This window comes from Platalea leucorodia (assembly GCF_965183815.1).
Source record: "Platalea leucorodia genome assembly, chromosome: 7".
Lineage (NCBI taxonomy): Eukaryota > Metazoa > Chordata > Aves > Pelecaniformes > Threskiornithidae > Platalea > Platalea leucorodia.
Window position 1 is genome coordinate 25,805,850 of NC_138829.1, and position 16,853 is coordinate 25,822,702.

The 16,853-nt window shown below is 47.7% G+C and overlaps 2 protein-coding genes across 8 annotated transcripts in view; one reads left to right on the forward strand and one right to left on the reverse strand.

The window, feature by feature from the left end:
• The window catches only part of ANGEL1 (angel homolog 1), a 28,888-nt gene extending 14,793 nt beyond the window's left edge, over positions 1-14,095 (forward strand). Inside the window, exon 11 of one of the 3 annotated variants that reach the window (XM_082317538.1) lies at positions 12,013-14,095. In XM_082317538.1, coding sequence (XP_082173664.1) covers positions 12,013-12,041 — 29 coding nt within the window. In that variant the 3' untranslated portion in view covers positions 12,042-14,095. Of the gene's footprint in view, positions 1-982; positions 3,648-10,387; positions 11,239-12,012 lie in introns of those variants that run through there. The other 2 variants (XM_082317537.1, XM_082317539.1) reach the window with 2 other exon arrangements.
• VASH1 (vasohibin 1) lies at positions 1,268-16,648 on the reverse strand. 5 transcript variants are annotated; one of them, XR_014228743.1, is made up of 9 exons: positions 16,367-16,648; positions 11,245-11,333; positions 10,098-10,154; positions 8,931-9,005; positions 7,513-7,894; positions 6,998-7,110; positions 6,188-6,390; positions 5,418-5,462; positions 1,268-5,338 (listed from the first exon to the last, which is right to left on the reverse strand). XR_014228743.1 is itself a non-coding variant. In XM_082317542.1 (7 exons), exons 1-7 carry the CDS (start codon positions 16,631-16,633, stop codon positions 6,318-6,320), a joined length of 1,056 nt encoding a protein of 351 aa, XP_082173668.1. In that variant the 5' UTR covers positions 16,634-16,648; the 3' UTR covers positions 1,268-6,317. The 5 variants fall into 5 exon arrangements, 1 of the variants encoding a protein (XP_082173668.1); XR_014228744.1 differs by having other exon boundaries at positions 1,268-5,462; XR_014228745.1 differs by having other exon boundaries at positions 1,268-5,975.
• Between the last annotated feature and the right edge of the window lie 205 nt (positions 16,649-16,853).

The following is a 16,853-nucleotide window of genomic DNA, read 5'->3' on the forward strand; positions in this document are numbered from 1 at the left end:
AAAGGTTTTTCACTAAGGTCCAAGTAGCGTAATCTCTAACTGACTTACTTAAAAACATAGAACTGCGAGAACTGTCAGTAGCAGGGGGAAAGCCTGATCGAACAGGGAACAGAAAGCCTTATTTTAATCTCAGCTGTGGCCAAGTCACTGTTTCGCCATTCTCACTCCATTGTCTAGCAATCACCCTGACCTATACATCTATAGGCAGTTTAGGAGTTACCTGATTTTTAGCAAAATCCGTAAGACATGGAGTGGAGGGTATTTTCAAGCAAGCATCTGAAGTAGAGGTTTATAGAAGTCACAGCATTTTAGTCTGTTTTTTGTTAATATTATTAATCTTTAAGTATTTAATTGGGGAGCAAGAAGCCTTCGACTGCTGCTGAAGTCTGTTAGCTCCTGGGCTCCTACATGGCACAGGCCATGTAGGCTTATGAAGTGGCTACTTTCTTCTTTTGTGTCTTCATACCATCTACTAGGTGCTGTGCAATTACTTCCTCTCAGGGCAGAAGTTGTTCATATAATTGACTTAGCTAAGAGGCACTATTGCATATGCTATTCTCTTTGGAGTAACAGGTTGGGGGACGTTTATTCCTTTCCTCTACACGCTGTAGGCTTGCCTACATCCTGGCCCTGGTCCCAGCTATTACTCATTTCCCTAGAGAGAAGGGGTATGTTATGCCTGAAAGATGATAGCCTGAATAAAGTTGGATCCCCCTTGCTGGGGAAATGCACTGAATCTTGCAGCTGACTGTCCTTTATTAACCCAGCATTTGTCTTGAGAAGTCCTGGTGAGGTCATTAGTCTGGAAGGCCACTAAACTACAGACCTTAAGCAGAATTACTTTTCAGGCCAGGAGGGGAGACTGGATCATATGTTGAAGAGTAGAGCAGTGCAAGCAGAGGCTTGTGTTAACCCTTACAGTATTGTTTCAAGACTGAAATTCCTGTGGCTGCATCCACTAACTCTTTTTTTTTCCATCCAGCCTGACTGATGGCAGTTCAAGAGGAAAAGATGAGTTTTAGCCTTTGCTACACAGCCACATACATAATTCTTACTCTCTGGCAGCTGCCTCTGTGTGTACAGACATACTCACCTGTTCAGATGATTGAAGGAGAATGAATGAGAGTTCTTCCATGTCCATGGTGTTGCAAGTACAGGGCATCTATACGTAATCTGTCTAATACCGTGACTCAAGCCTGTGTCTTTGACTTCTCAGCTGACTGACAACGGGAAAGTTTAGATTGGAAAGAAACACAGTACAGACATCTTGTTTTCTCTGCACAAGCTGAGAGCAGTACAGAGGGAATTTTATTGTCTAAGTGTCAAAGGAAGCAGAAAGAAGTATCAACATGAGGGCTATGGGAAGTGCAGTAAGAACTAAATCTAAATACAAGTTCTGTGTTGGCTACATAAGAACACAGAACTACACTGATTAATTACAAAAAGACATACATGATATTGTTCTTAAACAAAGAAACCTCCCATTTCTTAGTTCTGAGCTGTACCAGTGATAAAGATGTAAATGGTTTTGGAGCACCCTATCGGTGCTAGAGTAGAATACTAATGTGCATGGAAGGGGACCACTCTGGTCCCACTAGCACCATCTCAACCCTGACCTGGAGGGAAACTCTGCTCTGCAGAGATTACGGGGGATTCAGTAGCCTTCTGGGCCTAAGTTGAGTTGTTCTTGAGCAGACGGGGCCAGGGCACCACTGAAGGAGAGTGGTTGTGATACAAGTAAACACCTGCTCAGAAAACAGACAAAAATATTAAATTCCCTAAGGAGTTCAGTTTAGCTGAAGAGGGACCATCTCCACCTTGCTCTGGCAGAGCAAACACCAAGCCAGAATAGCACTTGCTTTCTTAGGTTAAGTTATAAATCCATGATGCAGGTCTTAATGTTGACAGGACAACAGTGCAAGACCATTGGCATATGCGGTGTTATTTCAGCCAGACTTGCAAACACAGTACGCATGGGACACAGGGCACCTCCTGCTTATATCTAGTTCCTGATCATCGCTTCCTGATTTCTAGTTCCTGAAATACTGCACTTAGACGGCGCAAGTGGCTAAAGCAACCACCTGAAGTGATTAGGCAGAGCCACTGGAGCAAGGTCAAGCCCATCTAATCCAGACTCTTGCCCTTTGGCAACAGGAGCATTCTTCTGTTCATTATGGTTTGTTAAACTCCGTAATTTTAAGGACAGACATTTTTCAGTCTATACAACACCACATGTGAGCCTACCTTAAGAGACAGGCACCTGATTAAGGCTTTCACCTGAAATACTTAAAAAAAAAAAAATTCTTCATGTTAAGCAGATCTGATAACAACAATACAGCTACTGCATGAACAGAGACTATGTTTCAACCACAGTTCTGGAGTCATTTATTCGGGCAGATCCAAGCATACTATGTACTGACCCACACAGTGGCACACAGGTAAAATAGTCAACTGAAAAAAAGCACTCCACTCCCAGCTAAAACACTTGCTAACATACCTTAAGTATCTAAAGACTCATTTAGCTTATCATATCAGAGTTTAAAAAAAGGCTAGTATGTCACAGACTGATGGACACCGAACCCCACTCTTTAGTATATGAAATTTATATCAGAGTGACACTGTAGCAGAAAGTTTTGCTCACTAATCCATTCATCTGTTAAAAAAATTGCAGTTGGCCAGGTATCAAGGGACTTGTCTACATAAAAGTATTAAGAGGAACTCTTATTTCAAGGTTTGCATTACACTTAAAATAGTTTTGCTAGTAGTAGGTCAGCATTTGTTCAAGTCTTTCAAAGCTCACTTAGACTTCACATACAGCATAGGCAGTGTCTATCCGTTCCTAGTGTAGGGACGCAGTTCCCTTCCACAGAGTTCAGAAGGGCTTGTCCTGCAGAACGGAGATCAGGTGAGACCTACTGAACAGTGAAATTTACACCCCAGAGCTACATGAGCGATCATATTAATATTTAACATTAAATAATTAATAGGACTCTTCAAGATCCATCTTTTTTGTTCTGCAGGCACTAAGGAGTATGAATTACAGTCTAGTTCCTTACTTTAATTCCTTCTCTGTAGCTCTAAAGACTACAGAAGTGAAAAAGGCTCATCTCCAGCCTTTTTTTCCTTATGGTTAAAGGCAGACAGATCAGAAGCCAGAGCAGGTGGAGGAGGGAGGAAAGAAGTGGAAGTGCAAAAGTTTACCTTTCATTGTACCCTCAGGTTTCTTACAGCATAAAACCAGATTGCACTAGTCCTCTCGGTCACAGGGGGATGCCGCCCTGTTTGTTAGCAAGGAACGTAAGCTTTGTATTGAAGTGATTCATCTTGTTAAAGATGCGGGGAGCAAGAGCAAGAAGGGGAGAATTGTTTTGTCATTTTCCAGTTTCTTGCACCATCTGCTAAACTGGAGATGGAGAAACAGTAAGGGGCAGGAATTCTACCACACAGAGAAACATAGTAGAAGGCTTGAAATAGTAACCCTAGTACAAGGCTCATATCTGCTCCTGCGTCCATCTTGAGAAGTCGTCAACGTTTGATACATAAGAATTAAATGCCTCCTAACGTACATAATTGTGCAACTAAATCTTGAAAGAGGATACTCTTGTCTGGCTACAGCTGAGGATTAAGAGACCTTGAACTCTACCTGTTAGTCATTCCTTAAACATCCACTTCCTTTGGTTTTCTAAGCTATTGGCCTCAGTTACATCCTGCAGGAACGCACTTCATTATCAGGTCAAACAAAGCATTTTGTTTTAAGCCATTCTGCCCTGGTGATCTAACACTGCTGAGCATCCCTTTTGCCCCATCTGTTTTGAAGTCTTCCTGCCCCCAACACACTTCCCCTCCTGTCCATCTAAAAAGGCTCAAGTCTGTCCAGCTATTGAGTGTGCTCTGTATGAAGCTACTAATTATTCTCAAGAGCTTTCCAGTTACTCTGAATTAACTAACTAACCAACCAACCAAAGTCATAGTGAGGATGCATCCTAGTTTTATCTAAGTGGCTTTTATAATTTTTTTTCTGGATTTCATCCACTTTAATAAAACCTGACATTCAGTCTCCCTTGCTGACTGCTGCTCGTATTTATCATATGATTCACAGTGGCATCTGAACTTCCAGTCCGCTGCATAGCAAACGTTATGCAAAGGCAGTTTGTGGCTTCCAAGTGACCCATATTATTTACAGGTAACTGTGGTACCTTTACAGCTAACATCATTGTTAGCATCCAGACACTAAATATCTTAATTTACAGCCACACAAAATTGACCAGAGGACACATTCAAATGGATGCTTGGCTTGCTACTGCTGTCTAATTTCAATTTGTTGCATGTAGCCGGAGTGCAAGGGAGGGGATAGGTGTTGCACTGCACTGTGGAAAATGGCATCCTCTTCTGGATTAACCTTCTCTTGGATCAGCAGGAAGTTCTGCCAACACCCTATGGATTGTCCTCCTGGTTGTACAGCATAGCAGAAAAGTACAGACTACAAAGAGCTTGGAAGGACAGACTGCAGTGGTATGGATACAGTGCCTTGCAAGTTACATCACAGTTAGGGATGTACAATTAGGAACCTGTAACGCCTGAGTTAAATCGCTTGTGGGTGGTGCTTCGGGGATTAACACTGCTTTAACTGGACAGAAGAGCTGATTTGTTTGGGGATAAGAACCCATTCTCTGCCACCAAAATAGCACTGCTTATATGAGGGTGCGGCACGGTAATACTGCAACAAAAAACCTGGTAGAGCTAACCTCCATCACGTTTCTAACAAGTTCACAGGAAAGAATAATCCCAGTTCTAACAAAATTAAATATGTAGTATTTCAGAAAGTTTAGCTCCTTGTCAGTGCTGTGATAGAACAAGACTCAGTTTCTCTCAAGGATACTCCCAATGCCAAGCTCAGTTTTTCCATCCCCTAGATCCACGCACCCAGATCACTTCAAGGCCATACTGTTTTGACTTCTGGCAACCCCACTGTTTCCAGGCCCTAGGACTCAAAGAGAGGTCTGAAAACACTCCAGATTTCTGACAAGCATTACACTGCTTAATCAGTAGTACAACACTCCCCTGAAAAGAAGTGTAGGAAGAGTCAAGGCTGTAAGCGGACAGAAAGGCCCATCCCAGCCCTTTGAGGAAGGCTAGCATAAGTGGTGCTGTTAAATACTGCAGCTATCTGAAGAGCCAGAACACTAGCACAGCTCTGGGACTGGGGTGGGGAACTACTTTCAGGAGGCTCCAGGCTGAGCTGTCAGGAAAGCAGCTGCAATGTCCTCGAGCAGGGCTTCCCACCATCAGGTGTCTGTAACTCTAGCACTAACACTACAGTGAGGAAGGAGCAAGACCCCTGTGGAAAGGAAAAATGCTTGTAAAACCTGTTCACATCATTAAATCCTTCTTTAACTATTTACTCTTAAAACTCGTACCTCAGTGACTGAAGTGCCTTCCGCAAGCTTTCACAGTAGCGGTCACTAGAAGTTAATAGAGAGAAGGCTGACGAAGAGATGACTCAAAGTTCAGGCTTCCCACCAGCCCCTGCCTGCCCCTGCTGGGACGATTGAGGTCTCTGTGCCTGTTTTCATATAGCACTGGCATAGGCATATCCTGACCCACTCAACCACAAAAGGACTTACAGCAACAGCTCACCAGCATTGCAGTGGGTGAAGAGGATCATCATCCCACTGTCTACCCCCTCAGAGACAATGAAATGCTTTGAAATAGGCAGGACTAAACATACAAGATGTGGTTTCTCTGGATGAGAGGCTCTTGTATGATCAATAAGGCTGAGCAAATTCAGCCCTGTCTCTCACAAGAGCAATGCTAAACAAAGCGTTCATAATGACAAAACCAGGAGTTTTTGCACAAGATGCAGGGCCATCCTATTCCAGCATCACTCCTCCCTCAGCCCCGCAGGCCTTGCATGGGTTGAAGAGTTCTGTGCAGACAGGGAAGAAGTACTGTCGACAAGATGCTTCATCTACTTGCTGTCAACACAAAAAAATTGATAGCAAATCTGCTGACCCTACTCACTTCATATTCTTCCTGCAGCAAACTCCCACCAACGTACAGATTTTTTTTTTTTTTTTAAAAAATACTTGTTTCAGTGAATTAAGATGGACACCTCTCCCAGAAACAGGCAGGTGAATCCTCTGGGACCCATGGGATCCAGCTCTGGGACTGGCCCACTAGGAAGTACCTGGGAAGATCAGCAGTCCGTTCCGTTCCCGCTCCCCTGTCCCCTTTGTCAGAATCTCTGCAGGTGGATCCAGGTCCCAATTGTGGCCAGTAGAAGTCTGTGGAGCCAGACACACAAGGCACAGCTCTCTTCACACCCGGATCTGGTACCCATTGAGGTCTGGCATGGCTTTGGAATCGGCAGGTTTCTTCTCACCAGATGGCCTGTGAGCAAAGAGGGTAAGAACTATTCAGAAACTGTTTTTTCAGTCAGGAGGTGCTGCACGTAGAGGTGGCAGCACAGGAAAAGGTACAGGAAAGCTCCAGATTTATCCTATACTGTTGAGGTCAGGATTATTCTGTGACCTCCAGTAACTCTTCCAACGATCTCCACAGAAGAGAATGCAGGTTAGAAAGAGTAGGAAGTCCACGCTGGTACTCCAGATCAGTTTCAGGGAAACAATCTCACTGACAGCAGTGTAATTTTTGGAATCTCTTTGGGGCACAGGTCTGTGAGACACCAAAGCTCAGACCCCTGCATAAGATTAAGTATCAGCTACCAAGATCACTGTCTATTTGAGCTGCCTTTCTCCTCCCTGCCAAAACAACAACAAAAAAAACCAAAAACCAGCTGTCCCCCCACTCTGCAAGCAATGATAAACTCACAAAGGCACAGACTAGGGAAGAAGGCTACTGCAGGTCAGAGAAGTATCCCCTGTTATAAAGAACCCCAATAAGACATCAGAAGGATCCAAAACCAGACAGCAAGGTGGAGTCTGTGAGTAAAACAGAGATGCCCTAGATAGGTCTCCTGCCCAGTGGCCCCACTCACCGTCGGTCCCCACGGCTGTTGCGCCGATGGGGGCTGGCCTGACCTCTTTGTGGGGAGGAGACATCTTTCTTTCTGTCCTTGGTGGGAGATGGTGGCCCAGTTCCTTTGCCAATCTGCCAGAAAAATTAAAGTAAGAGCAACATGAGAGAAAACCAATACGAGTGGTAACCAGAAAACACAAAGCCTAACAACGATTAATTATATGGGAATAAAAGAAAAAAAAGGACAGGCAAGTGCATCAAAAATGCAAAAGCCAGAAAAAACAAGCTACAGTGACAGCTATGGCTCCAAGGACTGTATACTGTAGTTCAAGCTAATCGCAACTGCAGTACCGCGTGAGCGTCCATTAGGGGATCAGCCTGTATACAAAGGAAAAGAGCCCCCAGCCTCCAATTCACCCTTTACTCCACCACCATCTAGGAGAGCCTCCTGCCACTTCACTTCATTCCCCAGCAGACCATCAGCCAGGCAAGACAGCAGATGCAGCAGCAAACTACTCCATCCTTGCTGCTTACCTTCAGCCTCATATCACGGGCATGTCTCTCAAGCTCTTTGCGGAAGTCTTCCCGGGTTAGCTTGTCTAGATCCAGGATGGAGTGCTTCCACTCAATCTGCTCCACACTGTGTGGGTCATGGGACACACAGTGGCCCAGCTTCACCTTTTTCAGAGTGTGCCAGCAGCGGCGATACGCCTCCTCGAAGTCAAAGATGAGTTCGCTCAGTGTGCGGAAGACGGGTGCTTTGTACATGAGCTCCTCGCGTCGGCTGATGCCCAGTGCCCCATAGCGGCCTCCAAAGTTCACCCCCAGCACAATGTGTCGGAAGTAGTTCCCTGAGAAGTGGGTTTTGAAGCTGATGGGGAAACGGTCCAGCGTGGTCATGTTGTTGGTGAGGTAACTGACAGCAGCCACTATTCAGGAAGCAACCAGTGATACCATTTTCTTGACAAGATACTTCCTTCCTGCTCCAAACCCTCCCAGCCTGCTCAGCAGAGACACCACTGATTCCGGCATCATGTAGGCAGGATTTCTCCTCCAGATCAAGAGCCCAGCTCATTGCAAGCTGCCCTACTTTCATCTGGGTCACGGGGAAACCAGACTTGGCCTCTTCAACAAGGCAGTCAACAAAGGGGGGTTAATTCTGAGGCAGTTTTGTGATGCAGAAGTTGCAGTGCTAACACCTCAAGTGTTCCATAGCTCCCAAACTGTAACGCTGTAGCATTATTCCTCAGTTTGTTTTAATCTGTTTTACTAGCTACTATTTCACACACAAACCGAGGAACCTGCAGGACAAAATACTCATCAGACTACCCTTCTGAACCATTCACTTGCCGTCTCTGCCCCTCCAGGTGCCTTTGCCAGTGTGCCTCAAGAATCTATAGCCCGAGTGACATAGACTAAGCCTGGAAGATAGCTAGGAAAGATGTGTGCTTAAAGATGACACATATGTAGAATTAATAAAGGTATTGCCTAAGCTGGCAGGCAGTGTTAGACATAATAGTAAAGTGACATACACCATAATTAGAAGTTGGGGAGGATCCCTAACTTATTTTAATGTAGAACACATGCAGGCAACATTGTAGTAAGGGAACAATGTTATCCACAAAGGATTTCCTGACCTAACTCTAGCCAGTATTTTTGCCCCTCTTTAGATGTTCCTTAGATCCTTCCTTTATCTTTTACTCACTTGTAGAGTTGTCCAGAGCAGCACCATCCTTCTTGGGGAAGGAGGAGCAGCTCCGAAGAACTAGTTCTGGTATTTCAGAGAATTGCTTGGATTTGGATTTTATCGGTGGGGTTTTTTGGGAGAACTGGGGAGGGAAAACAGAGGGATGTGGGGCTTGATGACAATATTATCAGCAGACTGAAAGCATCATAAGAGAGGAGAGGAGAAAGGATGGGCAGACATGCACGATTCCAAGAGGAAAGGATACATTCCCAGGATCACAGCTTCCAGGCATTTTATTGGCAGGGCCTCTTTGGTCATTTCTTTGGCCAGGTCCATCAGCCTGTAGAGTGGGACAAGGGAAAGACGAGGACAGTTAGAGGGCTTGTGCTGCGCAAGTACAGCCAGTTCAGCCCTTTTGCACTATACATGTAAGGTAGGTTTCCAGGAGAGAATGTGGCCCACTGAGGGCAGGGAACAGAAGAAAATATCTTCTTTAGGAAGATATTAAATCCAGACCAGGTCTCTACCACATGCTGTCGCTGCTTACAAGGAACTCCGTTCAGTAAGTTACAGCAAAGCTGCCTACTAGGCCAACCTCAGTTCTCAGGGAGACCATAGTACTTGGCTCAGTGAGTTCTGGATGGACACCAGTGTGACCACAAGCAGAAGCCTCAAAGGACCAAAAGGCAGCAATGTTTGCCTCACAAGGTTTAAGGACAGTGAAGCCCTCTTCTCTGGCATCAACCCTACTCTCCGTTCAACAAATACTGTGGAGGAGACATTGCACTGATTACAACACAGGGCATTTAGGGTCACATAAGTCTATGGACTAGACCAGTAGTAAGAAGCCAGTCTTGGGAGACTCTCAATATGCCGGCCAAGAGAGTCAATGAACATGAGGTGGTTATCTCCAGGAACTTAAGGGGCACAGCTCTTCCCAAAATCGGCAGTCAGAAGAATCCCCCTTCTCCTTCAAACTATGAGACACCAAAAACTTAGCAAGTCTAGGTTCTGCAAAGGCACTCACAGGAGCTATGAAGTCAGACCTGTAAAGATACTTGGCTTTTACAAAACTTGTTTAGGGCAGTACCTAATTTCAGAATCCATCAGAAGTTTGTATAGTTACGTTCCAATTAGAAGCAGGCAGAATCTGCACATCTTTGAAATAAATTTTTGTTATTTTACTGGCTTTACTGATTCATGACAACAAAACCTACTATTGTCCTTGAGAAAGGCCAGACACCCAGACTGCCCAGCCATGCCCCAGGCAACAGACAATGAAGTCACAATGAAGTAGGATGGAGCTGCAGTAGTGAAAGCCCTGAGTGCCACCTAGATCTTGGCCAGGGGATGGAAGAAAAAGCAGTGGGTGTAGCAAGGCCCCAGCATCTTAAAGCAAGGATTAAATGCTATAGTGGCTGCCAGCACTTACCCAGTCAGAGGTCTGCTCTTCTTAATCTCAAAGAATTGTGTCCCAGTGTGATTGTACCTGGAGGCAATAAGTTAAGGGCCTGGCAGCTTGGAAAGTAAGAGTTTGAAGAAAATCTGTCTGAATAACTTTCATGTTACTTATTATTCTCACAGCAAAGTCATGATCCCACAAATGTAACAGCAACGCAAGAAAGTCCCCACCTCCCTCTGCTGCATTTCTCCCATTTATAGCCCCTCCTTACTTCCACTGTATTTCTTGTGAATTCTTCTCTTTCTCCTCCCCACACACAGGTTTCCACTCCATTTCCCAAAGGTCCATGCTGACAGCACATGCTCTGCTCAGCTTTCCAGTTACTAGGGCAGAACTGATAGATAGATAGATCTATCAGTTGATAGATCTCTGCCTGCTCCGCCCTGCACAGAACGCATGGAACATTGAAACATTTGTGGTACCTTATTCTGAGACTGACTGGGACCCAATCTGGAGCATAACCAACTTAGATGGGTGAGAGGTGCCAAAAGGTCTGCATTCTTACCTTGTTTTAGGGCTGAAGCCAGAGCTAGCTCTGTATCTCATCAGTGAGATTAGACTGTGCTTGCATGGCACATACCTGCTGTCCAGCACAACAGGGATGGAGAAATCTCATTCCCAGGACACAGTCACACAGACAGCTCTGCATATAAAGGGGCAGGATACCACAGATGCACAAAAGCAGGGTGGCTCACTGTCCTTCAGACAGCTACAGAGAAGAGTGTTTGCGTAGGATGACCTGAGAGGCAGTTTTCTCACCACCACAGCTCACCCATGCCTTAACAGTAAGGCAACAGTTTGTAGTCCATCAGAGACCCAGCTGTCAGGGTCTCAGATATGCGTGTTTTTAATGAGATGGCACTGTAAAGCCACTGACCTAGAGGGGTGGGTAGTGGGGAAAGGCCCTTGACCACATGCCCATTTGTTACATGGAGTGAACAGGATCAGAAGGTAACTTGGGCAGAAAAGAAAAGAAACAGAGCTTCCTGTTTTCAGGGAACAAGTTTCAGTTCCCCTCCAGCTACAGAATGAGATTTTCTGTTCTTCACAGGGAAAGTCGCCTTGCTCCCTCTTCCTCGGTTATCACAGCAGTGACTAAGGTAACAGTAAAGGATACTGAAGCTCCCTGATGTAGCGCTGTACAGCTTCCAGGCGCTCAGGGATGGGGGTGGACGGCTGGAACGCAGGCACACTTGGTATGGGAATCTGAAATGCAGAACATAAATCACTGCTTCCAAACCTCTCTAGCTTCTTGCTGAACTCAGTAGCACATAGCTACAGGGAACATGTTCCTCTGAAACCAGCCTGTTTTTGCCGCCCGAAGTGACCACACCAGGAACATTCCTCTGTTCCCACACTGATAACTGGGAAGGGTTTCAGAATGAAGCACCACTACAGAGCTGCAAGAGAAACTGTGTGAAAGGGTCCTACATTTAGGCAACGTTACATTGGCAGAATTAGATAAAATTAACTTAACAAGGCAAGATGTGAGGAAAACTATCACCTGAGGGAGCTTGGCCTCATTTGAGTATGCAAACTGGAAGGCACAAAACAAAAACAGGAGAAGGAGAGAGAGAGGCAAAAATGGAGACTGAGTTTCCCCAAAGCCACCGGAGCATGGAACAGTCCTGTAAGCAAGGGTATAAAGGTCTCTCACTGCCTCCTGGCATCTCAGGTGAGCTGGCACTGACTAGGACACAGACTTGACAGCATCATGACTCCCCTGCTGCAGTGTCCATTGTTTTGAATTACGTGGTCAGAAAATGATTTCTGAATTGCGTGGTCAGAAAATGATTTCTGAAAGTTCACCGTTCGGACTGCTGTCCTATTCTGAGCCCTTGGCCTTATGGATTCAGTCAGATTTTCCTCACCATTTGCTTCACAGGGGATAACTGCAGCCTTGTCAGCAGCTGAGAAAATGTGTCTAAGGAAAGAGAAGGGCCCTATCCACAGGACAAATAAAATGGAGAAAACAAATTTGGTGTGACTGACAGGCTTGGAGAAACAACCCAGCATTTTCCCTCTGAAGGATAGCTCCTGCCTTGCACATACCCTCCGATACCAGACTGCAGCTTTTCACAGCAGTTTGGTTTTTAGCATTTCAGTTCCTCCTCAGACTTCCCCCAGAGCTGGGCTATCCCCAGCTAAGAAAGAGTGAGTCAGAACCAGATCTTCCCTTGGGCCTTCCACTCTGCTGTGCAGAACTGCCTCTGCTGGCCATGGTTTTGTAGCCAGCAGCGCTGCTTAGCCACTCATCACCTTCCTCGTGTATTTTTGTGGTCACTTGTTTCCATACCTCCTTCTTCTGCCCTGGGTTGGCACAAGTGACTGGTGAACCAGGTCTGGCACCTGAACCAGCTGAAAGCTGAGCCAGCAAGCATGGGTAGTTTTCAGTCAGATCAGTTCCCTGTCCTGGTTTGCCACATGGTCGCACTCTGCTTGTGCCCGCACAGCACAGGGGCCAGAGACCGCTTAACCTTGAGAGATGGGCTGTCGCTGCCTCTGCAAACCATAATCTGTAAGTGTTTTTCAGTCTAGCTCCAAACACCATCAGCAAGTAAACACTGAGCTAAACTCAGTCTCTATCCATTTTCTCTCCCCTGTTTTGATCTTTTTCTTTTTCTTGGAAAACTAAGTAACACTATTTGGCCACTGGTACCCATTTTCCTAGCACCTCTTGGAGGTGCCAATTGCCACCTCCAGTGCCTCATTTCCATACCCTGCTTGGAGCAAGCAGAGGCACCGACTGGCTCACTTGCAGGAGACAGTACAGGAACAGCAGGAGCAGATGTGAAACTGGGTTTGTTCAGCCACAGCAGGAGCGGGGAAGGCTCCGGAGAGCGGCACAGGGATGGAGCCGTCTCTGGAACTGCACGAGCTGAGTCAGTTTGGATGCTGTGAGCTGACACACTGAGTCACAGGAAATCATTTCCAGGCAGAAACAATGAAAGAGGTAACAACCAGGACGGGCTGACTATTTAACTTTGTTTCATTTCTTCAGCATGGGGACTTTCATGCTTTTTGAGTGGAGACAGACGGATTAAGTGAATGTTGACAGCACAGGCTAATGATTCGGGGTAGTTACTCCTCCCTTTACTAGTACAGACCCTCAGATCCCCTTTTCCTCAAAGGACTGTGCAACACCGAGGCAGCATAATGGCAACCAGTTCAGCAGGGGACTAGTTAATGCAGAAGAGCCTCCTGCACCTCAAGTAATTAAACTGATGAAAGTACAGCATGCTCTCTCTCTCAGATCTGGGCCTGCAGCCCAGACTGGGCTACAGTTTCTTTTGCATCAGGTCTGTAGCATTTTAATGGGGCAATAGAAGCAGGAGGAGAGGAATAAGGTCTCCATCCCTCAGTCCCACACTGACAGGATGGGAGACCCTAATGCTTTGTTCTTACCCAGCATCATCCACTGCACATCTCAGAAGGGCTATAAATATTAGGCGGTCTTCACAATCCTCCAGAAAGCAGAGAGGAATTTATTTGTAACAGAAAAGATAGGAAATCAGATCTATTTTGCTTTCCCTTTTGTTATTCTGAAAGCTGGAGAGAGGGCTAGGAAGAGAGCCCAGATTTCCCAGAGCACACACCTCTGCCAGGCTTAGCAGACTGACTGAACACCTCCTTGGTCCCTCATCACTTGTGTGGCGGGGTTGCATCACCCCACTCCTAGACTCGTGCACCCCGGCAGGCTGGCTGTATGCACGGGATTGGGACTCTGCTTTTAGAAAGGGGATCCTGAGAACAACAGAGATTTTCATGTACCAAGGGGGCCATGCTGTCCATGAGACGAGGCAGAGGGGAGCGAGGCACAGACAAAGCTCCACCCTTATCCATGTCACAGAGGTGCTTTTTTGGCCAGCCTAGTTTAGCAACAGTTTCTTTTATGGTGCTTACATGTATCCAAGCACTTCCCTAATCTTCCTTTTGCAAGCAACATGGGAGCAATACCAATCCCAGCTGTTAGCCTGACTAAAGAAACTGTTTCCTCCCCCCCCCCCCCCCCCAAGAGCCCATTAGATGCAACCTTCCTGTCTTTGCCCACATAACCACCTCATTTAAAATCCATCATTTCTTAATGAGGCAAACACACATCACTGTATTTCCAGCGTGCACCCATTTGATGGTCCCGGCAGCTCCAAGCAAAGCAATACCCCACCCTGTTGCTAGAAAGGAACCAACCTACAGGAGGGTGGCACCCTCAGGCCTAGCACGCATGGCCAGTCAACGATGTCCTGCCACCGTGGCACGACTCACTCATGCCCACTCACCCCACATCTACCGGAAGGAAATGGAGACCAGAGGAGATCTCCGAGCTCTCACACCCCAGTGAAAGACACAGCCCCTGCAGCTGATCTGTGAACATATTTATGAAGTCTGATCACAGCCTCCTGCAGTCATCATTTTACGCTATTTAATTTATGGACAATTCTTTTTTGAGAGTTATTTCCCCCAACACCCAATACTGGCTACCGTTCAAGGCCAAAAGTTTCAGAGTATGCAAACCACTGTCCAGTTCCCAACACCTAAAAAGGTCTATTCACCCTCCAGCACATGGAGAGTACCTGGCTTTTCAAAGGAGCCAGCCCTGTAGAGTACACTCATTGCCCTAATTCTCATCTGTTGCATCAGCCATTCAAAGAAACTTGATGGCACTGAGACAGGTGGTGATGTAAGCAGCCCTCAAAGATAAAAAACACATCCCTAGAGGGGAAAAAGGAGCTAGGGAAACAGAGCCCATCCATCTTTGCTGCTTCCTGCATCTCAGCATCCTCTCAGCGTCATGCCCGGTGAGCTTGGGAATGGGATCTCAGACTGCGGAGCGCTGAATGGATAGCCCAATTTCACCTGTTACTGCAAGAGCTCATACCACTTGTGTCCCCTACCTGTAACCCTTTGGCACCAAGACTATAAAGCGAGAGCAGTGGAAGTACTTCACATTTTGTGTCTCCTTCCCCTCATGCACTGGACTCTTGTTTGTGAACACCTTTCTTCCATTTCCCTCACCTCTCCTGGCCAAATCAGCCCTTTTGGTCAGGAAATTAAGTAGCGCATATTCTGATTGATCTGAAACATGTTTTCAGCCTTCACCCAGGCTCAGGACAAAGTCAGAGGAGGAAGGAAATCTGAAAAGGAAGGAAAAGTCTGGTGGGTTTAGAATAGGGACTGTAATCAGGATTCAAGATTTGTTCTCGTTGCTGCCACAAATGCCTATAACTCTTCACTGCACAAAGGATGTTATATCACACGCTTCTCCAGAGTTCCTCATGGAAAGCAGTACGGATTGCCTGTGCACTCTACAATAGCATGTTCTACATACTTCAAATTACCTTCCCGAGGAGGTAAGTCCTTGCTAAAAAAGCGTGAGCAGAAAAACTTCATCTCTTTGTATTTGAATTTCCTCTGCTAGTGGGATGGGAATACTCTCATAACCCACCAATGGAGTGACACACTAAATGTTTGCAGTGGCTTTTGTTCAGAGGATGCCAGTGAAAGGGGGAGATTTTTCTCCAGCTGAGGTGCAACACAGATAGCAACAATCACAAGAATTCACATGCAAATGTTTTAGTGTGGCACAAGGGCACAAAGTTCGGTTCCTCTTTTTGTAGAGTTCTCTGCAGCAAGGCCAGGAACGCGCTTGGAAATCACAACATCTGACCCTCCACCAGCGACAAGCTCTGCAAGCATTCGCTAACTACTCTTAAAACTCTTTGGCACCAAGAGTCTCTTTTCTGACAGACACCATTCTGTGCAAGAATGCCTTTTGGTGTGGGAGGCTGTACCCACATCTAATTTCTTCTGGTTCAAAGACTCACCTCTGCCTGTCTCGCTTACCCTCCCGCCTCAAGTATTCGGACTCTTCTAAATTTAACTCTCCTCATCTTTTCATCATTTATCCAGCCTTCCTCTTTAGGGTGATCCATCCCCCTCCCAGGGGCTCGCCCATGAGCCATCTGAAGTCTGTTTTCCAGCAAGGCCCCAGACGCAGAGGGTGCCGCTGGCGCCGGGCAGAGCCCCGCAGGCACCCTCCCGCGCTCCCGGTTAGCGCCCGGACTGCAGCCTGCAGCAGCACCCGGGCCCTCTTCCCCGGGGATCGCGCCCGAGCTGGCGAGCGCGGCCTCCAAGGGGGCCGGCGAGCCGCCCCTCCCAGCGGAGATGCCACCGCCTGCCCTTCCCCTCCCGCGCCCCGCCGGGACCCCGCGCCGCGCCGGCCCCGGGGGGTCGGGCCTCACCTTGGGCAGGTCGGCGGCGCCCCGGATCCTCTGCGCCACCCGCTCGCCCTCGGGGTGGATCCTGCCCACATGCCGCCACATCCGCTCCCAGGTGGGCTCGTCCACGGGCAGCCCGCCGCGGTTGACGAAGAAGGGGACGCCGCCGTCGCGGAGATCCTCCTCGCCCTCCTCCTCCTGCTGCTCCTCGTCCCGCGCCGCCGCCGCCGCCTCGCCGGACGGGGGGCGCCTGGCGGCGGCCGCGGCCCCGCCGCCCCCCGGCATCGGCATCGCCGCCGCCCGCGCTCAGCGCCCGCCGCCCGCCGCCGGGCCGCCGGCGGCCGCGCCCCACATGGCCGGCGCACCGGGCCCGGGGCGTCGCCGCCCCCGCCGCGCCCCCGCGGTTATCGAGGCGGAGGGGTTTCGGGGAAACGGGGAGAAAACGCCGGGCGGGGCGGCGCCGGGTGCCGCATCAGGCCGCCGCGGCGGGGGAGGCGCCGGCGGCCCGACC